Source organism: Aethalodelphis obliquidens, unplaced genomic scaffold (assembly GCF_003676395.1).
Source record: "Aethalodelphis obliquidens isolate GAN/ISIS:26980383/991018 unplaced genomic scaffold, ASM367639v1 scaffold1, whole genome shotgun sequence".
Taxonomy (NCBI): Eukaryota; Metazoa; Chordata; class Mammalia; order Artiodactyla; family Delphinidae; genus Aethalodelphis; species Aethalodelphis obliquidens.
Genome location: NW_020837945.1, coordinates 2292724 through 2314155, shown reverse-complemented (window position 1 = coordinate 2314155; position 21432 = coordinate 2292724). Strand labels below are relative to the sequence as shown.

The 21432-nt window shown below is 60.5% G+C and overlaps 2 protein-coding genes across 2 annotated transcripts in view; one reads left to right on the top strand and one right to left on the bottom strand.

The window, feature by feature from the left end:
* PDXK (pyridoxal kinase) overlaps positions 1–13913 on the top strand; it is a 30221-nt gene extending 16308 nt beyond the window's left edge. The window contains exons 3-11 of the mRNA XM_027083475.1: positions 800–904; positions 1491–1574; positions 1989–2035; positions 2663–2748; positions 3942–3987; positions 6199–6310; positions 7233–7369; positions 8289–8355; positions 8566–13913. Coding sequence (XP_026939276.1) covers positions 800–904; positions 1491–1574; positions 1989–2035; positions 2663–2748; positions 3942–3987; positions 6199–6310; positions 7233–7369; positions 8289–8355; positions 8566–8678 — 797 coding nt within the window. The 3' untranslated portion in view covers positions 8679–13913. The remainder of the gene's footprint in view (positions 1–799; positions 905–1490; positions 1575–1988; positions 2036–2662; positions 2749–3941; positions 3988–6198; positions 6311–7232; positions 7370–8288; positions 8356–8565) is intronic.
* Positions 13914–16748: 2835 nt separating this feature from the next.
* On the bottom strand, positions 16749–20670 carry CSTB (cystatin B). Its single transcript, XM_027083587.1, has 3 exons — positions 20493–20670; positions 17489–17587; positions 16749–17062 (listed from the first exon to the last, which is right to left on the bottom strand). Exons 1-3 carry the CDS (start codon positions 20556–20558, stop codon positions 16934–16936), a joined length of 294 nt encoding a protein of 97 aa, XP_026939388.1. The 5' UTR covers positions 20559–20670; the 3' UTR covers positions 16749–16933.
* Positions 20671–21432: the final 762 nt, after the last annotated feature.

The window sequence follows — 21432 nt, the reverse complement described above, 5'->3', positions numbered from 1 at the left end:
ACAGCCCAGCCGGTGCGGGACCTGCAGGACAACACCCGAGACGGCAGGGAGGGTCTGGGGCTGTGGCCGGGATCTGCCTCCCGTGGTCTGTACTCGACTTTGCTGTCATAGAAGTCAGCCCTCCCCGAGGCTGTTACTTATGTGCTTAGGAACCCGTCCGTTTGAGTGGTCCCTCTTGGCGTAAGGGCTGCCAGGATGGACTTGCCGTGGGCGGACTGCGGGGTGTCCCTGGTGGGGTGCGCCCGCCCCAAGGGACCTCGCGAGGGCCTCCTGCCTGCCCCGTGTGCGCTTCACCCGGGTGCCTGTCGGGTCAGGAGCCCCGGCCACAGCCTCTTGCTGGTTCACGTTCGGCTCTTGGTCAGGATTTGGCCCGAGACTTGGATGAGTTGCTGCTCATCTTGGATGGAGGTGGGGATGCAGGGAGCCCCTACCTGCCAGGGGGCGCAGGTAACAGTCTTCAAGCAACTCAGCCTGGATGGGGGACGCGCACAGGAGAGGCTGGCAAAGCCAGGGACAGTGACACGATGGAGACGCTCCCAGGTGCCCCGCCAAGGACAGGGAGAAGTTTCGCAGCCCTGCGTCCTGTCTGTTGGTACAATGCAGGCTGCACAGGCGTCCTCAGGCGGCCTGCAGAGCTGGGCCCTCGCTGCACCGGCTGGGAGGGTGGACCCCGGACTCAGTAATAACAACCCCAGAACGTGTCGGAGCCAGACGCGCTTTCGGGGGGGACCTGCCGAGGGCCGTGTCGCCCGCGTGCCCCACGCGTCAGGGCCTGCGTGTTCTGCTCTCCCCCCACCAGGCTACTCACACTGGAAGGGCCAAGTGCTGAACTCAGATGAGCTCCACGAGCTGTACGACGGGCTGAAGCTGAACGACGTGAACAAGTATGACTACGTGCTCACGGGTGAGGCCCAGGGGACGGGGTGCCGGAACCGGGGCCTGGCGCCCACCTGGGGTGGGCTGGGGAGGCCCGGAGCACCCCTGACCTGGGCTGCTACCTGGTCCCTGCCTCCCTGCCATCAGGAACTCAGTGGGGCCCTAGTGACCGCATGACCTTGGGGGTCCTGGCTGTGCCACGTCTCCATACTGGGGTTTCCACGCTCATGGCGGGGGACAGGCGGGGTGTTGGGAAGGGGTCTGGGACAAAAACACCCAAACAGGCAACACGCTGACACCTGGTGTGTTGGTTTCATTTACAAACCCACGTGGTTGCGTTTATTTACATACGTGGTTAGAAGTGAACATGCTGATTCTGGAAAATGGAAAAGAGGAAGGAGAGCAGTCCTCGTACACCCGCGGCTTCTTCCTTTCCTGTAAAAGTTAACATTTCTGTTGGGAAGTGCGCGGTGTCCCCTGGTGCCTGAGGTCGTGGGGGCACCTGTCTTGGCCCTGGCCGCGGGGTCTGGGCACTGCCCGCCGTTCTCTGGGCAGGTGGGCTTGATGTGCCGTTACCGTGGTTGGGTGACGAGAGTTCTCTGTCCCTCCCAAAGGTTACACGCGAGACAAGTCCTTCCTGGCCATGGTGGTGGACATCGTGCGGGAGCTGAAGCAGCAGAACTCCAGGCTCGTGTACGGTAGGTGCTGGGAGCCCCAGGAACGGGCGGCTCAGCCTCCTTCCTTCTGGGCGCCCCATCTTCACGTTCTGCTCCTCCCAGCACACGGGCTCTGTCTGGGGACGAGAGCCTCACAGGTGTCCTCACGGTGAACCTGGCGTCTGTCTGGGGCGGATGAGAGAAGCCGGTGACCACACAGGGCTGTGATCAGTGTCAGGGTGGGGTGTGTGACCACCCGGTCCCTGGGTGGGGTGAGGGACTCCCCAGGTGGGGCCCGGACAGCAAAATGCAAAATGCCAGGTAGGAGGTACATGAGGACGGGAGGCCGTGCTTTCCCATTTTAGTTGCGTGTGTGAAACTTAACAAGTCAGATGTGGGGCGCACTCCTCTCAGCGCCGCTGCTTTTGCTGATAAGATGCCCTTTGTCTTCCGCAGTGTGCGACCCCGTGATGGGAGACAAGTGGAACGGAGAAGGCTCCATGGTTAGTGCTTCCCCGCGTTGGGGCGCGGGCCGTGGGGCTGTTGGCAGCACTCTGAAAGTGTCTGCCTGGGCAAGACACTGCTCTTGGGCCAGAGACACGTCCTTGTCCCTTGTCGGGAAGGAGGGGCCGGGGCTGGCAGAAGAGGTTTCCACGAAGGGCCCCAGAGGAGGTGTTTCAGGGCCTTGCATCCCTGTTGCAGCTCTAGCAGCCGCAGATGAGTTGCAAAAGAACGAACATGGCTGTTTTTTAATCGAATTTCAGGTGTGGACACTGAGCTTTGAATTTCCTCTAATTTCCACGTGTCACAGAATATACTGCTTTTCTTTGGACTTTCCCCCCAACCATTTAAAAACATAAAAGGCACTCAGCCCACCAGCCACACACCAGCAGACTGTGGGCCTGGGTTCCCGACGCTGATGTGGGCTGAGCGGGTGGTGTCATCGCACGGATATGGTGGAAAGCCGCTAGTGGGGACCTGACCCGGATCGTCAGGGTGGATCATCAGGGCTGGCTGCCCCAGCCCTGCCTCGGGACCCCCTGGAGCCTTGGGGTCCCCACAGCACGGGCCGCCCTGGCCTCCCTCCCTCACCCCTCACGCGTCAGCTCGGTCCTGTCTTTTTCCCGCAGTACGTCCCTGAGGACCTCCTTCCAGTTTACAGAGAGAAGGTCGTGCCGGTTGCAGACATCATCACCCCCAACCAGTTTGAGGCTGAGTAAGTCATTTGAGTCGGCTGGAGCAGTCAGACCCACCCCCATCCCCATGGGGAGAGTGACAGGGACCCCGCTGGAGAGTCCCAGTCTGCGGGGCAGGGAGCTGCCAGCCCACCTGAGCGCCAGGGCGGGCGCTGGTTGTCAGCAGCAGTGGGCAGTTGTTTCCCTCCGACTCCCTGTGGTCATGCTGGTCCCTGAGCAGCGAGAGCCTCTGGGGACAGAAGTGGGCAGAGGCGCTGTGGCGAAGCCGGGGGTGCACGTGGCTGACACGGGCGATGGGACAGGGAGCCCACGCCAGCTGACGCGGGCCACCGCCCCGGAGCTCTGAAACCCACATCCCAAATCTCTGCACGAGGTTAAGAGGACCATGCCGGCCCCGCTGCTCAGCGCCATGTTTCCAGGGGCCTTTCTTGGTTGCCCGGCCCCCCCCCGATGGACAGGAGAGCTGGGCACTCAGGGGGTTGAGGAGTGGCTCCTGGGGCCTTGGGGCGTGAGCACGGCGGTGGGTGTGTCCCCGTCGCGTTCGGCTCTGTTAGGCCGGCAGCGATATCCCCTCTGGCCCCGAGGCCACCCTATAGAGTAGGGATGGGGCCCCTGGACTCTTGGGGGCCTGGGGTTCCCTCACCCGCGCCTGTCGATGCTGGGGGATGGCGGCTCACCCAGAGGTCCCTGATGGTTGGTGGCTCAAGAACGTAGTGCACTGAGATTTGCAGCTGTTTGCGAGGACGCTGGCTGCCCTCAGTGGCACCGTGTGCTGTGACCGTTCACGGCCGTCCTTCCCCGTTGTTATGCGTAAACGGTAATCACGGTCTGGAACTTCAACCCGCCCCCATGACGTGTGAGTCCCTTTTCACTTTTTAAATTTATTTTTATTTATTTTATGATTTATTTGATTACGCTGGGTCTTGGTTACGGCACCCATGTGGGATCTGGTTCCCTGACGAGGGATCGAACCCGGGTCCCCTGCGTTGGGAGTGCAGAGTCTTACCCACTGTGCCACCAGGGAAGTCCCGTGAGTCCCCTTTCAAACTGACTCTTGACTGGTCCCCAGACACGGTGGCCGCCTGGTCCGCGACGGCGGGCGGGGCCAGCCAGTTCCCTGTGGGGCAGGAGGGGTCACCCGTGCACCGTAGGTAGGTAGGTAGCCCTGGGGCTCTTCCGGGCGATGGCTCAGCTGTGCTTGTCTGCCTCCCAGGTTGCTGAGCGGGAGAAAGATCCACAGTGAGGAAGAAGCCTTAGCGGTAAGGAGGCCGTCCTGTGCCTGGTGTGGGGCAGGCAGCCCGGCTCACGGTGGGAGGGGACAGCCACACGCCCTCCGGCGGAGGAGACGGGCACCTGTGTGGCCAGCGTTGGCTTCCCGTCAGCCAGCCACCCGAGGCCCGGGGAAGCTTTGCAGATTCCGTTTCGGCCCCTTTTGGTCACCTGCGGCCTAGTGCCTGCTGGGTCTGGGTTCGCCCGCTGCCCGTGCCAGCTGTCTCTGCATGAGCGTCCGGGGCCGTCGCAAAGCGCCGCACACGGGGTGGCTGAGCAGCAGGGCTTTGCTCTCATAGTTTCGGAGGCCAGGAGCCCAGGCTGGCCGGCTGGCCCGTGCTGTCAGCAGCCTGTAGGGAGAGTCCTTTCCTGCCCCAGCCTCTGGAGGCGGCTGGCAGTCCTCGGTGTTCCCGGGCTTGTGGGCACACCACCCCAGGCTCTGTGTGTGTATGCGGGGTGTGTCTGCACGCACGTGTGAGAGTGCATGTGGTGTGTGTGTGTGTGTGTGTGCGTGGGAGGATTCCTTGCACGTAATGGACCCGTATCTTTGGGGGCTGGCTGGGCATTTCTGGAGTCCACAAGGCAGGATTCCGGAAGGGAAGGGCGGGCTGGGCCTCTCAGGCAGGAGCTGACACCGCAGCCCTGGGCGGATTTCTTCAAAGCTCTTTTCAACCTTCCCTCGGTCCTTGCCGAGGGTCCATAGGTTTCCTGCTGGGATTTAGCTTCAGGTGGGGTCTGCCACCCCTGCGCTGCGTGCCCAGAGCACCAGGGGCTGCCAGGGCCTCACACCTTCCGCGTCTGGGCCTCTTCAGAGGCCGAGCTCACTTCACGGTCCAGGAAACACACACTTGGAGGAGCCAGGTCCCTGGGTCAGAGCTGGCGGCGGCCAGTCGTGGCCACCCCTGGGCCCGTGGGGCTGTGTGTCTGTTTCCCTGATAGGCGGAGAGCTCACTGGGGCAGGAGAGCAGGCTGGGAGGACCCCCCTTCCCTGCTCTGAGGGCCTTGCTCTGGGCTGGCACAGCGGCTGGGCAGTCTCAGAGCCAGGTGACCCTGGGGCAGGAAAGAAGCAGGGCCGTGGGCACAGTGACCCCATCTCTAACACACCTGCCCAGCTTGGGAACCAGAGGAAACTCACGGTACCCAGTGCAGGGTGGGTGCTGGGCTGGTGTCACACCTCGTGTGTGTGTGGGGGCGGTGTGCATGTGATGTGTGTGCGTGCGTGTGGTAGAGGGGGTGTGTACGCGTGCACTTGGGGCATGTGCACGCGTTGTGTGTGTGCATGTGGCGTGTGGCAGTACACGTACGTGCATGTGTGTGCTGGGGGTATATGCGTGCATGCAGGGTGTGCGCGTGTGCACACGTGTGTTTGTGTGGCCGGGGACAGCCTGTGCTCGCAGGGCGTGTTCACAGGCACCTCTCTGAGGCTTTTGCACAAGGAAAACGGGACCACCTACAGCTGTTTAAAAAAAAAGCCACCCAAAGTGACGTCTGTTCCTCATTACCCGGTGACCCTCTGGCCGGTGACCTCCCCAGCCTGCAGGCCCCGGGCCGGTGAGGGGAGGGTTAGTGGTGGCGTCGCCTCCTGCCTGATACGAGGCCTCCCACCTCCCACCCCTCCTGAGCCCCAGTTCACCCCAGTGAGCATTTTCCCTGGCGTGCTGCTGGGGAGGGGGCGGTAGACGTTTGTTGAATGGCTAAAGGAGTGCATAGTTTCCCAGGATGGACAGCGTGGAAGCGCTCATCGCTTGATGGTTGCCGGGCACGGCTCCTGCTGCCCCGGAGCCCAGGCGAGAGGAGATGGTGGCCTGGCTGGTTGGCTCCTTCCTCCGGGGTTCGGGCACAGACGGGGTGCAGGTTGGGACCGATGGACATGCGCCCTTGGACTTGAGGCTGGAGGGAACTGGGACGGCTGGGACCTGGCAGAGCTGTCACTGCTGGGCAGGGGCGGGGCCCATGGTGTGGCCCCTGTTAGCTGTCTCTGTCCCATCCAGGCAGACTGTAAGAAGCTGAGGGGCCGTGGGAGACGGGGTGAGGCCGCCAGGGCCCCGTCTCGGGCGGCCATGGGGCGGCTGATGCACTCCCCGTGTCCGGCGGCCACGCGGCGGCTGACGCGCTCCCCGTGTCCGGCGGCCGCGGGGCGGCTGACGCGCTCCCCGTCTCGGGCGGCCACGCGGCGGCTGACGTGCTCCCCGTGTCCGCAGGTGATGGACGTGCTGCACGCGATGGGCCCCGACACGGTGGTCATCACCAGCTCGGACCTGCCGTCCGCGAGGGGCAGCGGCTACTTGATCGCGCTGGGCAGCCAGAGGACTCGTAAGTCCCCGCCCGGCACTGGGCTCCCTCCCGCCTTCCCGCCGCCTCCCTCGAGGCTTCCGAGGTTGGGTTCAGTGGAAAGAAAATCGAGCCTGACTCGGCAGGTGGCCAATCTCCCCAACTCCCGACAGCTCCAAGAAAGATCAGACTGAAAACAGAGCCAGGAGAGGTTTCCGTGAATCAGGGTGCGGGAAGCGTGGGGTGCTGACTGCTCCCCCCGCGGTTACCACGCAGGTGTCTGTGACCGTGCTGGCGGCACACAGATGACATCCCCTCTTACGGGCTTGGGGGTCACGTGGACCAGCCCAGCTGGAGCCCGGCTCCTGGGGAACCAGGTGTCCCCAGGCCTGCCTCCCCCCAGCCCCCCCACCTCAGAGCTGATGCCGACATCGCTGGGAGGACCGTTCACGCCCTGCTGTGTCAGTCGTTCAATTATGCTGATGCCGCAGCGTAAAATGACACAGGAGGCTGGGGTCACACCAGCTGCCCCGAGCCGTGCCAGGTGTAGCCGTCACCACCCCCTCTGTGTCTGTGCAGAAGGACGCTTACACACCCAGATACACTCACAGATGCACGTGCATCCACACACACTCACGCCCACGCACGCACCCCGACCTCAGTGAGTGAGCACCGTCCCTCCAGCTCTACCCCCACCCCCATGGCTCCCGTCACACATCATCGCATGTTCCGGCCCCTCGTCTGCAGCCTGCATGGTGTCCCCCAGGCCGCCCTGACCCTGTGGCCCTCCGGGGCTCCAGTCTCTCACTTTCTCACTTGGGACGGGCAGCCACTGGGAGGCATGGGGGACCCCTGCAGGCTGAGCCCCCTGACGCTGTGCAGGGGAGGGCAAGCCGGTTCCCGGGCCGCGAGGCCTCTGCCAGCTGCGGGTCTGGGGGCCCAGCTGCCGGACGCTTCCCCCCAGGGACCCCCGACGGCTCCATAGTGACACAGCGCATCCGCATGGAGATGTGCAAGGTGGACGCAGTCTTCGTGGGCACCGGGGACCTCTTTGCCGCCATGCTGTTGGCGTGGACGCACAAGCACCCCAACAATCTCAAGGTCAGTGGGGCACAAATGGGGGAGTGCGTTAAGAGCCGGAGGGGTCCTGAGCCGGAGGAAAAGGGAGGGCTTCGCTGAGGATGCCAGGGGAGCTGTAGCCTCAGCAGCTCGGGGTCTAGACGCGTCGCGCAGGAGGGAAATCCAGTCACAGCTCGTCCTAACATACGGCCGCTGCAGTCAGACTTGCTGGAGACCCCTCTCTTCCTGGGGATCGTCCCCCACACCCCCGCTTTGTGTGTGAATGTCCACAGTGCCCTCGCCTGCTCAGGCGCACCCATGCCCTTTGACCTCCTTCTGGGCAACTGTCCTTCTCCTGGGGGGCAGGCTCGCACCCTCCCCAGCAGTCTGTTCCATGTTGTGAAATGCACGGCTGGGATGGGGCCCTTCCCCTCACCTGCGGGCTCAGGGGCGAGCGCTGAAATGCTGTGGTTTCCCCACCCCCCTTCCCTCGAGGGCAGAGGGTGAGCACGGACCTGCTTCACGGCCAGCTGGTGCCCAGAGGAGGCCTCGCCGGTCGCCCTCAGCCAACCCCAGATTCAGTTCTGCCCTGGGTCCCAGCGCTGGGGAGGGAGTCCACTTGCCTCCCCAGCCTGAGAAGCCCTGAGTTTTTAACCTTGAGAGGCCAGCAAGCGATGACGTTGGCCAGCTCTGGGGCAGGAGCTCTTTCCCGTGTAGATTCTTTATAACGGATTCCTTCCAGAAACGCTTCTTAAGCACCTACTACATGCCAGGCAGTATTGACAGAGCTGCCTGTGGTCCATTTAGTGCACAGGCCTCTCTGCTCAGCTCTCCTGGGATCTTTGCAGCGACGGCTCCGTGACGGGGGGAGCGTGGGATTGTGGTCCCCAGTGCCGTGTCAGTGGGCAGCCCCACCCAGGCGGCCTGGGGGCGGGGGCTCAGTGTACTCTCCTCCCTGCAGGTGGCCTGTGAGAAGACCGTGTCGGCCATGCACCACGTTCTGCAGCGGACCATCAAGTGTGCACAAGGTACCACCTCACGGGCTGGCAGGGGTGCAGTGCTGCGCTGTGAACAGGGCTGGGGCAGGGGGCAGCGTTGTGGAGCTCCCTGCTGAGATGGGAACTCAGGGATGATCCAGAGCATTGGGGGCTCTCACAAAGGCGAGGGAAGGACGAGACAGATTCAGGATCACTTCTGCTGGCTCTGTTCCCATCATTAATGCTCTGCCTGTTCTGCAGCCAGGGCTGGGGAAGGACTGAAGCCCAGCCCGGCCCAGCTGGAGCTGAGGATGGTCCAGAGCAAGAAGGACATCGAGAACCCGGAGATCGTCGTCCAAGCCATGGTGCTGTGAGGGCCGCGCGAACCCACCTCCTTAACGCCCAGCGTTAGGTGTCTCCGTTTCCATTCTTGTGAAAAATGTAATGTCTGCCTTAGAGCTGTGACCGAAACTTGGTATTTTTTTCTTCTTTCGTGAGTGTCCAGCATCCACTGATCTTCGTTGTGAAAATGTGCTGGTCGTGCTTTTTAAAAATAACAAAGCGATCACAGAAATTTGTAATTCGGGACCCCAGCTCCCCTCCCACAAGGCTCCTGGAAAACCAGCTCCGTGTTTACGTCCCGAGGGCCTCCTCCCCGGGCTGGCTTGGGGTACATGGTGTACCCCCGTCCTTTGTGCAAGACCCAGGGAGGCCCCTGTGTCTGCATCTCCGAGAGCGAGTCGGGGCTTAGTGTCCATGTCCAGAAAAATGATGGCAAATGTCTTTATTCTGGGTCCGACCGCACCTTCTGTGTTCCTGCTTCAGAACTTTTTGCCTCTTACTTTGCTGCAGGGTAGGCCCCTGGGGGTTTCAGATTCTCCCCTTCTGTTCTCGGTGTGGACGGGCTCCTGCAGCTCACATGCACAGACGCTGCACAGTCACTTTGGCGGGGACCTTCCCAGGACCCCGAAAACCTGCCCGTCTCGCGCGTGTCGGGGGACTGCCTTGTAACTCAGAGCGTCTCTAGGGACCGCCTGGGCGACAGGACAGAAGCTGGTACGCGGCCGAGCGCGCCTGTGGGGAGGTCCCTGTGTCGGGCTCCTTTTGGAGAAGTCGCCCAGTTTAGGGCAGAATGGGTCAGGTGCTGTGTGTTGCCACCTACAGCTGGTGACAACCGTGTTGTGTCAGTGTGCAGGTACAGAGGGCAGGGGTGGGCTCCTGCCCCACCCCCCGCTGGTGTGCTTAACCCCACCGGCCAGTTATCTGACCCCCTCCCCCATTCCCCCCGCAGCCCCGCAGTCCCGCGTCCTGTGCCAGCCAGGTGCCCGGAAGCGAGAGGCTTCCCGGGGCCGCCGCAGCTCTGCCCCTCCCCACAGCGGGCGGGGGCCGAGCTTCACAGCAGCGGCTGTCACACACCTCTGGCTGGGGCAGCGCCGGCCGTGGCGCAGGCCCTGTCACCAGTCCAGCCGGCCGCTGCGGGGGTGACCTCCCTGGCCCCACTTTACCCAGAATTTTGAGGACCCCCAGGCATGGATGCAGGCGGAGTCGCCCATCCTCAGCACCCGCCCCGACCCTGGGGGCTGCAGAGTTTGCACCTCTCAGGAGCCCACAGTCTGGAGGGGAGCAGGGAGGCTGCAGGATGTTGGGGCCCAGATGTGGTCCCTGGGGAAGCAGGCTCTCCTAGGGCAGCCCTTGTCCCCGACCCCCGGCCTCGCCCCACAGGCAGGCCCTCTCCCGGAGCCCCCACCCTTGTCTGGCTGTGCCCGCGTCTCTAGGACTCTCGCCGCCTCAGTACTGCCTTCTGCCCTTTGTTGGAAATGCCCCCGGACGAAGGCTGGCCAGTCTCCACTGGACTCTCTGCACCCTCTTCTTTTCTTTCTTCCCTACTCCACTCACATTCCAAATGTCGTCACTCTCAGGCGTTAGTGCCTGCGCGCAGGGTGGGGGGGCCTCAGCTCCCCTCAGCGGCCGGTGGGTCAGGGCATCTGTGTCCCTGTCATGTTTCCCGGTCCCTGCAGGGCCCGCTGGCCCAGGAGGAAGGGGAAGCCTGTGGCCTGGTGGGGGACAGCCCCCCAGCAGGGCAGCCCAGGGACCAGCCATAGTCCCCCAGGGCCCTGGGCCTCTGCAGAGCCTTTCATGGAAAATACTGTCACTGCCAAACAGAGCTGGGGAGACGGCCACACCGCCAGCCAGCGGGAAATCTCCATTTTCTTCTCTTTCCTTGTTCTTGTTTTTAAACCTTGGAGAACAAGTGTAAGACCAGGGAAGGAGCCAGAGGATCTCCTCTCTTCAATGAGACGGTGAAGACGCGCCCTGCAGCCATGGTGCTGGGGGTCGTGGCTTGTTCTGTGTGCACCGTGAACTTGAAGGAAATGCACTCTGGTTCTTTACGTTTTATGTCAGAGTCCTGGCCCCCGCAGTGGGTTTTACCCTCAATTCTTGATATCATACATAGAACGATGAGAATTGTTCCTCCCGTAAAATCATGAACTCTTCTATCTCCTCCAGCCATAAAGCCCCAGCCATCTGGAGAGCTGTGGCCTGAACCCCCTGCCCTAACAGAAGGAGATCGAGGCTCCGGAACCTTAGCTTCTGTGGGAAAGCACGTTCGACCTCCCCACCCGAGCAGAGTGTACTTTTTGTCGTGACGTTGCTGAACCTGTGTATCTCAGGCTCGTTTCTGCTGGGACCTAGTCCCTCTGTCACGATGACAGCAGAGGCCCCCGGTTGTCTCTGTTCAGAATTTCCCATCTAGAAGTTCCATGGCAGTCGCAGTGGGTTTTGATACAGTTTAGGTCCAAGTTAGAATTCACCTTTTTTTTTATATTCCCTTTCCACAGTTTAGTAACATGGAAAATAATCATTTATTTTAAGATGAGAGAAATATTGGCCCTGAATTGCCTGCTTATTACCAGAGTGTAGATTTCAGACCTTCTCCTGGAGACCTTAAAGGTGGATTCCAAAACACGGTCCTTGTTTTTTAACCAGTCTTGACTCATTGCCAAGTCCCGCAAAGGTAACCAGGTTAGTCTGCGCTGATTTTGCCGTGCAGGCCAGTGGGGGTGGAGCAACGATGCTTTGCTTGTTGTCCTGTCCTCAAACTCTTAGGACCAGTCTTCAGAGTATGTTCCATTTTGCGTGGCCGAGCCTGGCTTGACGCTTCTGACCTCACCGCTTGAACCTCACGTTCACTCATCAGTTGAAAGGCAGAGAAGAGGGGGGACAGCGTTCCGTCTGGAGGCCGCTGGACCCCCAGTGTGCACACGCCCTCTCAGGACCACCTGCCTGCGGCGGCAGGGCCCGTGTCTGTGAATCAATGCCCGTGACCACGGGGCTGGGCTGCGCTCCACTCCGGCGCCAGGATCACCCGGAATCCCTGCCTTGGCCACCTGCCTGGTCTCAGGCCTCATTCACACATGTCTCCCCATGGGCAGGGGTTGGCTCAGCCCCCAGCACCTGCCTGGGCCGGAAGGAGGGCAATTGTGAGTGAGCGGAGTGGGTTATGTGCCAGCAGGGACGCGGTGAATGTGGTCCGTCCTGGCTTTCTGAGTGGGTGGGAGCCACATGGCCCCCAGACTCACTTCTCAGATCCTGAGCCCACCCGTTTCCATTCCACACCAGGCTGCAGGGGCTTTCCTTCGCATCACCTCGTGTGGTTCTTTGCGTCGGGACCCCCTGGAGAGCTGCTCCCGTGTCTATAGAGGGAGCATGTCAGTTGGTGGGCACTCGGGGGGAGGCGGCTCTGGGAGCCCAGGTCCACGGCCCTAGGCCGGGAAGCCTTGAGCTTGGGCCTGTTGGTCAGGATGCACATCCACCCAGGAGACCCTTCCATGTTCTCCAGGTCGGCCCATGGGCGTCGGTCAGGCTGGGCCCCCGCAGAGCAGGGATCGGGCACTGCCCGCACAAGGGTGGCCTTGGAGCTGTGTGCAGAGCTGGTGTACCCTCGCGTGCGTTTGCTTCTGCAGCCGACAGTGTCATGAACTCCTGCCTGTTTTTACAGACAGCGCTGTGGTTTGAGAATCTAGTCACGCGCTTCCGGCCTCTGCCAGAAGGGGGCGACGAGGGCAGAGGTCCCTGCCCCCTCCCTGGTAGGTGACACACAGCAGCTGCCCTTCTAGGGGCTTTTTCTTTGGGGAATTAGTCTTTCCTGTCCGGTGACTGGAACCAGGCTTTGTAGTCTGTGCTGCACGGCACGGGGAGGAGGCCCGTCAACGTGTCCCGCTGCCACGTGGCCTGGGGCCCTAGTTCCTAAAACAGCTCTCCTGTAGCGCATGTCTTCCTGCGGACTCCTGCAGTTCATTCTTGGTTCAGAACGTTTTCTGTTCTTAATGTGCAAAGACACCGATTAAGAAAGGATGTCTTACGAACTACATTCCTGCCTTTCGTTAGAGGTTTGCGCTCACGACGCGGTGTGTGCGTTTGGTCATTTGATGAGTAATCTTAGGTCTGACGTAGAGACTATTTTACAACTTTATATGAATGGAAAGTTCTTCCTAGAATTTTTTTTTAACTTCTGGCAGAGTAAACAGGTGTGTTTAAAGCTTTCCACTGTCGGAGCTGAGCAGAGCCCTGTACTCAGAGCGGGAGACCCTATGTCCATCTCTGACCCTCAGGGAGGGGCCCCAAGCTCCAGGGTTGCAGTGAAGGAAGCTCCCAGCCCCACATCAGCGTGGGGCAGGTCCCCGGTCTTCTGTAGCAGGAAACCCGTTCTGGGAGGACATACCTTCGTGAGGCCATGGGCCACTCACCCTGGCCTGGGGCATCACTGCCCTGCAAGGGCCAGGACTGGGCAGGCAGGGGAGGGCACGCCGCCCTAGGCCCCTGTGCTTGTGAAGCCCCCAGGCAGGCCTTACTCCTTGTGCGTCCGAGGACGCAGAGCCGGGCACCCTCCCTCGTGCTCTTCTGAGCCGGAGCCGGGTCAGTGGGTTTTGGGCCACTAGTTGCTTTCTCACTGAGGACCCAGGTTCTGGCACAAGGAGAGTGGGTGTAGGGCATGGTGGGGGGTCAGGACAGAAAGGGGGGGAATCAGTAAGCCTGGCAGCAACACCCCCAGTGTGCCCCAAAACTCCAGCCTTAGTGCATTCCTGCAAAATATCTGGGACTGTCGTCTTGATGGGAGGTGTAGATGTTGATAGATGGGGAAACGGAAGTGAAGTCTTAATTTACCCCATGCAGCCCCTGAAGGATAAGAAGTATGTGGGTGGCGTTTTGAATGTTTTGAGGTTCAGCTGCATACTTTCTGATTTAGAATTTTCGTTGGGATTTCCCCCAACAGTTGCAAAACTGGACCCCCTGGAGGACTGAGGCACTGACTCAGGCCAGTCGACGCCAACCCAGTCCTTCCCTAACTGAGCTCAGATTCTGGGGGCTTCTCGGGGGAAGCAATGCAGCCTTGGGACACAGCTCGATCCCGGCTGCAAGTTGGCGGGGGGCGGGGGCGTCTCTGTGTTTCTGGCAGTGGTTTCACTAGCCCCGTGCTCTACCAGCCCCACCTGTGCGCGTGTGGATGTGTTTTAAACGTAAAACTCGTTCCAGTGCTGTAGAGGCTGTGTCTGTCTGTACTGGTCTTACTGACTTATAATTATCACAAATAAATATTTTCATGGTGATTGTGTTGAAGTGTGATTTCTTTTTTCCAGAGGAGCTCCCTTCTGTGAACTAGGACCTAAAGCTGTCTTAAACAGCCAACCAAGCAGTGGTTACTGCTGGGGACGGAGGGCAGCCGATTCCCTCGGGGAAGGACCTGACATCCCTCTTTCGGGGAAGGACCTGCACTGTCCTGCCCGCCATGGCCAGATGCCCTCTCCTGCTCTGTTCTCTGCCCTGGGAGGGCTGGTTTGGATGCTCTGGGCAGGGGGCTCCAGGCGGGCTTCCCACAGGATTGGGCTCCCTTTCCCAGCCCCTCCCTGCCCGGAGGGGACAGGGAGGACCAGCTTCAGTCACTGACCAGCTGCTTCCGGCTTCCTTCACACCTGGGTGGTGACAGCGCTGGTCCTGTGAGCCCGGCAGGTACCTGCTCTCCCCAGGATCAGCCCACATCTCTGTAAATAAGGCCTCAGGTCGCCTCCGGGCAGCACCTGGCCCTGCTGGACAGGCAGGGAGGGGTGGGGGAGGACACGGGATCCTGTCCCAAGTGCCTCTGACTCAACGTCTCAGATCCACTTCCGCCAACCCTGTGCTGCTCTGCTCACCAGCAAGGCCCTCCTGGCCCGGACTCCGCCTCCTGGTGACAGTCTCCTGTGGCTGCTGTGACACGTTCCCACTAGTTGAGGAGCTTAAAGCAACACAGATGTATTCTTTCACCGTCTGGAGGTCAGATGTCTGAAAATGGTGGGCAGAGCTGGCTCCTGCCGCGGGCTCCGGAGACACTCTTCCCTGCCTGCCTTTTCCAGCTCTGGAGGCACCTGTGTTCCTTGGCTCATGGCCCCTCCTCCACCTTCAGTCTCTCTGACACTGACCCTCCTGCCTACCTCTCACGGGGACCCTGTAATGACGCTGGGCCCACCCGGATATGCCAAGACCATCTCCCCATCTTAAGACCCTTAGCTTAATCACATGTGCCAAGTCCCTTTTGCTGTACAAGGTAACATCCACAGGTTTCGGGCACTGGGACACGTGTTGTATGGAACTTTCCAGGGGCCTCTGGGATCTCAGCCACACAGCATCGTCCTATCTGTAACTCTGCCTAAGTTAGGACACTGAAGAAATTCCCCATGAGGTGCAGACTCAGGCCGGCCCCTGCGGCGGTCTGAACCTGCACAAGGCTGTCCCAGGCGGTCTGAACCTGCACAAGGCTGTCCCAGGCCCCCGCGGCGGTCTGAACCTGCACAAGGCTGTCCCAGGCCCCTGCGGCGGTCTGCACCTGCACAAGGCTGTCCCAGGCCCCCTCCATGGTGTTGCTCTGCTTTCCCTGGAGTGTGGCTGTCATCCATGACCTTGGGGTACAGGGTAGGGGGGATGGGGGAGAGGAAAGGAGAGGAGAGTAGGCCCTTTCCTCCCTCTTCCATCCATCCCTTCCCCCACTGCTGAAGATTTATTCAGATATAATTCACATTACATGCAGTTTGCCCACTTTGAGTGTGGAATTCAGGGTCTCGTTATAAAGGTGGCACCCTTGAAAAGGATGCTAAATTTAGCTTTGACTGGTGTCTCCCCCAAAATCAATGGTGTCCTCCAATAAGTCAGGGCCACCAGAACCTCAGAATGTGACCTTATTTGGAAATAGGATCTTTGCAGATGTACTAGTTGAGGTCCCACTGCATTAGGGTGGACCTAAATCTGGTAACTGAGGTCCTGATGGGATGAGGAGGGACACAGACACACAAAGGCAGACACGTGATGCAGCCACAAGCCCAGGGACGCCTGGGGCCTGGCAGCCCTGGCAAACCAAGAAAATGCGTTGTGTTGAAAGTAGGGTCCTTAAAGGGGAGGAGTGGGCCCTGAGGCCTGGGATGGGGACGTTTGGAAGGACACGTCTGAGGCTCTTGAACCCCTAATTCCTCCAGACGCCCAGCAGCCCACCACACTCGCCCTGGCTGAAAATCAGCTCCCGCACCTGGAGACCAAGCAACAGCCACACACCTGAGGCAGGTGCCTCACAGACGGACACTCTTCCCTTCCAGATGCACCTCTACCACCTCTGGAGCTCCAGGCCAGTCACCAGCCGGGTCTCAGCTAAGCGGAGAGGGAAGCATAGGCCTGAGCGGCCAGGAATGCCCTACATGCCCAGGAAGTGCAGGACTGGCTCCTGGGTGCCGGCGGCCATGGGGAGCGTCCGGTGGGCAGGGGTCTCAGGGGTGGGAGACGGTGCAGACCACGTGCAGCCCAGAGGCTGAGCTCGCAACGGCCTTGCAGGCTGATGGCGCTCGGCCGTACCTGCAGGGTTACCGCCTCTCCTGCCCACAGCTGACCATCTCTATACCAGAGCCAGAAATGTGCCAGTGTGTCTGAGGACATCTCGAGCTAATGCTCTAGAATCGGATTTGCTGAAAAAAATGTATCCGTGTGTTTATGTATTTATTCATTTTTGGCCGCGCCATGCAGCTCGCGAGATCTTAATTCCCCAACCGGGATGACCCTCGCGCTCGGCAGCGAAGGCCCGGAGTCCTAACCACTGGACCGCCAGGGAAGTCCCTCAAATCCTGTATTTTAGAGACAGAATAGAGTCACAGCAACGGAGGCGTGTGGAGCTGCGGTTAGAACACAGGCTCCTGGAATCCTGGGTCTACAGCCCGCCTGCTGTGACCTGGGCATCCCCCACCCCTGCTCGGCCGCTCAGGGGGAGGGGTCTCAGGCCACACGAGGCCCAGCGGGGGCTCCACCCTGGACAGCTCGCACCTCGTGACACCTCTCTACTGTGATTACGGCTTCAGATGAAGAAAAAACCCCAAAACAGAAAATTTGTGAACACTGAAAAAATACATACATTTAAAGATAACACAAGCCCTCCTTGAAAGTAATTTACTTAAGATCATTGACTGGGAGAAAAAAATGAACACAATGAAAATGAGGAATAGAGACACCGGAGAGGTGCATCCCCCCCCACCCCGAGTGGCACCACGTGAGGTCCCAGACACAGGTTGGCAGTGGAGAGACCCACATGGGCGACGGGCTCTGTGCAAAATCGGGACTAGAAGTAGGTCAGCTCGTCGTGTCTGCTTTTGTGGGTCTGGTAGCTGGCCAAGGCCAAGGGCTTGTTCTCGTGTGGGAGGCTTTCAAATACTCGAATGTGCACGAAGTTATCATCATCCACTTGAACCTGGAAAGACAGTCCAGTGAGGGGCGGGCGTGGCCTCCGACCCCTGCTCCACTGGCCTCGGCTGGACTGGGAGAAAGGCCCTGGGTGCCAGGAGGCCATGTCCCTTCAGGTGACCAGCGACTGGGCTGAGGACATTCCCACCTTCCTCCATCGAGTGCAGGGGACGCCCTCGTTGCCCCAGCCAGCACCCGGCACCCACACTCACTCCATCAGAGCCCCGAGTCCCCGAAAGGCTCGGTCCTCCCCTCCAGGAGGCTGTGCGCACACGTGCACACACACACGCGCGCGTGCACACGCATGCTCATTTTAGATGGCCAGCAACCCCCTGAAGCTGGGGGCTGCCACTCGACCCTCTTAAGCACCCCTGCCCAGGCACCTAGGCGCCCCCAATTCAGGCCAGACCCTCCGAAGAGGCTGACATCCCACCTTGATGAAGAAGACCCTCCCAGCGACCACCTGGCTCTTAAACTCCACAGCCTTGAACATCGGGAACTTCTTCTCCTTCTCTTCCAGCTGGGCCCTCACCTGCGGGAGGAGAGAACGGAGAGACGCGTGCACTTACTTCAATTAAGTGTCACAGCTGAACTCTGATGCCGGCCCTCTGCAGACTTTCTACAACACGACTGTTATTCACAACTGAGCAGACACATTAAATTGTCAGCTCTGATGATAAAGTATAGAAAACAGCTCTCTAATTCTGCCGAGTTTCAACGGTACTATTTCTCTGTATCATTTTCCCTTTCTTTTCCAGGCATGGAATAGTTTGATATTTTCATTATCACAACAACGTATGTAAGTTCATACCGTTTTTCTTTTACTTAACAGACAGTTCATTGCAAAGAGTATATATAGTTTTTTAATTACTCTTTTAAATTCTTTTTTTTAATTTTAATTTTTGCTGCATCGGGTCTCAGTTGCTGAACGTGGGCTCTCCCTTGCGGCGTGCGGGCTCAGTAGTTGTGGCGCACAGGCTCAGTAGTTGTGGCACATGGGCTTAGCTGCTCTGCGACATGTGGGATCTTAGTTCCCTGACCAGGGCTCAAACCTGCGTCCCCTGCATTGGAAGCAGGATTCTTGACCACTGGACCACCAGGGAAGTTCCTAATTACACTTTTATTTGCTTATTTTTAAAGAAATTATATTTATTTATTTATTAATTTATTTTTGGCTGCATTGGGTCTTCGTTGCTGCTTGTGGGCTTTCTCTAGTTGCAGCGAGTGGGGGCTACTCTTCGTTGCAGAGCACGGCCTCTAGGCACGCGGGCTTCAGTAGCTGTGTCACACGGGCTTCAGTATTGTGGCACACGGGCTCAGTAGTTGTGGCACACGGGCTTAGTTGCTTCGCGGCATGTCGACCTTCCCAGACCAGGGATTGAACCTGTGTCCCCTAAACTGGCAGAAGGATTTTTAACCACTGCACCAACATGGAAGTCCTTAATTACTCTTTTAAAATTGAAAGCTAAAACAGTTGAAAATGTTAAACTAAATTTAATCTTAAATTTAATCTTCCATCTTCTAGATGTGCCTTAATTCTCTTAAGAATTCCCAATTTCTTGTGACAGATAACGCAGCAGGTAACACTTTTGCAGGGAAACTGCTTTGCTGCATTTTTAGATGATTTATCTAGGATGCAGTGCCTTTGGGCGGAGGCTGTCCCTGATCCTTCGTCAGACGGTAATCACACTTTCCGATGAGTCCTGTTTTCCAGGGTCTTGGCCTTTTGGGAACCGAGCATTCTGATGGAGGAAGGGGGAGCAGGTTGTTCTGTCTTGACTTGAAAACCTAATCTAGTTTCAAAGTGCTCCGGCTGCTCTCTGGGTTACCGGCAGGCACTAGAGCGCGCTGACTCTGCACTGCAGTCACAGGACCGGTCCTAGAGGGTCGGAGGATTTCACTGAAGCCCGGAAGCATGCTGCTTTGGGAGCTGAGGGGGTCACCGCCACACATGCCAGCGAGTCCCTGTGGCAAAGGCCTTCAGGGAGGGGGGCTCCCTGTGGATAAGGTGGGCAGAAAGGACAGGAGGGAGGGTCAGGAAGTGAGAAGGCAGGCCGCCTTCTCTCCACGCAGCTGCCACGGCTCCCACGGCGGTGCACGTGTCCCCAGGGGCTGGTGCCCACCTGCGTCTGAACACTCCCCCGTGGGGCCCTTCTTCCTGCCAGGTGCCTGCCAGGTCTGCAGGGAACTGACCCTGCAGACAGTTTACAAGGCCAGGGGGGTGAGTGACATCCACAGACCCTCCCGGGAGTCTGAGATGGAATCGTCTCTCTCTCTGCTTCAGGGGGGCTTGCACAGAGCCCCCGCCCAGTGCCAGGACTGATTGGCTTGAGAAAACCCTAAAGGACGTGGCGGAACAGAGCATGTGCAAGCGGCGAACGCCAGGCCAGGCCACGGCCTGTGGGACGGCAGGTCACTCACACCGCTGCCTGCCGGCCAGGAGAAAGATGACCTGGGCTGTAGCCAGGGGGTGTGTAGAAGGCCCCGGGTCACTTAGGAAGCTGCCAGTTCCCGGCCCTGAGGGGACCAGGTGGGGCAGAGGGCCAGGGAGGGCCCTAGGACAGGGCTGGAGGAGACGGGGGCGGAGTGCAGCACCACGACGTCCTTCTGACCCGGGCCGGTCTCTGGCCTCTGATCTTCTCATGTGCAGCCCAGACTGTCCCAAAAGCATCAGTACAAAGGGCCACCAGATGGTGCCCATGCCCCTCACAGAGACCACCCAGCACAAAGGCGGCCTCCTTGTTCCCAGGGGCAGTGAGAACGGTCCACTGACATATCACTTTCAAGGAACTGACCCCAAATGAAGGGGCCCTTTGAGACAGTAACCCTTCCCTCCCGAGTGAGCTGACACACGTTTAAAGTTCACATGACAAGCGGGGAATTCTCAGGCCCGGAAAACCACGAAGAGGCGGGAAGGGGTCTTGCTTGTCAAGAGCCGACTTTGCTGACACACGAGGATAGGCAGGGCAGGCCCGGCTCCTCCCACCCTCACCTGATCCTTGGGTGCAGGTGCCTTCCTCGGAACCCGGCCCGACAGCTGCCCAGGGTCCGAACCAGGCTCTGCCTCCGCGACCCAGGCTGGACTGCGTTTCGAAGCTGTTCATTTGGAGAGAACCTCAAACGTACACGGAAGTGCCAGACTAACAGCCTGAGTCTAGGACGCCTGTGGACCCCGTCCCCGGACTCACTCAGGGTTACTTCACCCCTCCTACTGTACCGTTTGCTCTCTAAGTGCTTTTCCCCAACGGGCACGTCGCGGCCCTACCCCTGTGGACACCTCCGCTCGCGGGTGCGCTTCCCAGGCGGGGAGGGGCATCGGCTCTGCGCCGAGCCCGGCCCACGGCGGGATGCGCTCGGGCGCACCGCCTCTGCCCCAGCGGCGATGCCTACGGACTGCCCGGGCCCCCAGGACCCCATCCGCCCCCCGGGGCCCTGACCTGGTCGGCGATGGCCTGGGTGTCGGCCGTGGCCGGCTGCGTGGGGGTGGGCGCGCCGCACATCATCTCGGCGGCGGGCGGGGCGGGCGGGCGTGGACACCAGGCGGCGGTCACTCGGGAGCAGCGGACGCGCACGAGCACCGGACTCCGGCGGGAGCAGCTGACCGAAATCAAGCCGCCGGACCTGGCGCGGCGGTCACGTGACGCGCGGGCGGAACCACGGCGCGCGGCTGGGGGGAATCCGGGACCGGAAATGGCGTGCCGGGCGCCCGGGACGGGAATGGGGCGCGGGGCGTCCTGGTAGGGTGCGCCGTGGGCGGGAGCAGGCCGCAGCCTGGGACCCCCGGCAGGCACCTTCTCGGGACCAAGGGTCGTGTGCTGTAGGGCTGGCCCCCCTCCCTGGGTTTGGTGTCAGCCACCCCCGTCGGCTGAGTCAGAGGGCGGGATGGGGGCGCGGCCGCAGGACTCGGGGAGAGGGTGGGCGGGGCCCTGCAGGATGTGGGTGGGAGTGCGGGCGCGGTCCGCAGGTTCCCGGGAAGGGTGGTGCTCCGGCTCCCGCGGTGGCTGGGCGGGCGCTGCCCCGGGCACTGGCTTGCGGGGGACCTCGGGGGTACCGGCCCGGTGCGGGGCAGGGCGCGGGGCGGAGTTGGCCCATCCTGACTCCTCCCTGGCCTCCCGGACCACACAGTGGCCCCAGACCCCACTGTCCTGTCTTGGTCTCCGGGTCCCCACAGTTTGACCCACTGCGTGAGATGACAGTAGTGGGTCCTGAAACGACAGGGGCGTTTGGGGTCCGGAGAGCAGCGGGCAGCTGGACCGAGGGCGGAGGGGAGGGAAGCCCCCGCCCAGCGCGGGAGCTGGGGGTGCTGGGGGAGAGGGGCAGGGGCGGGCTGGCAGGCCCTCCCTCCCGCGGGCATCTGCCTGCCTGGCGCCCCTCATC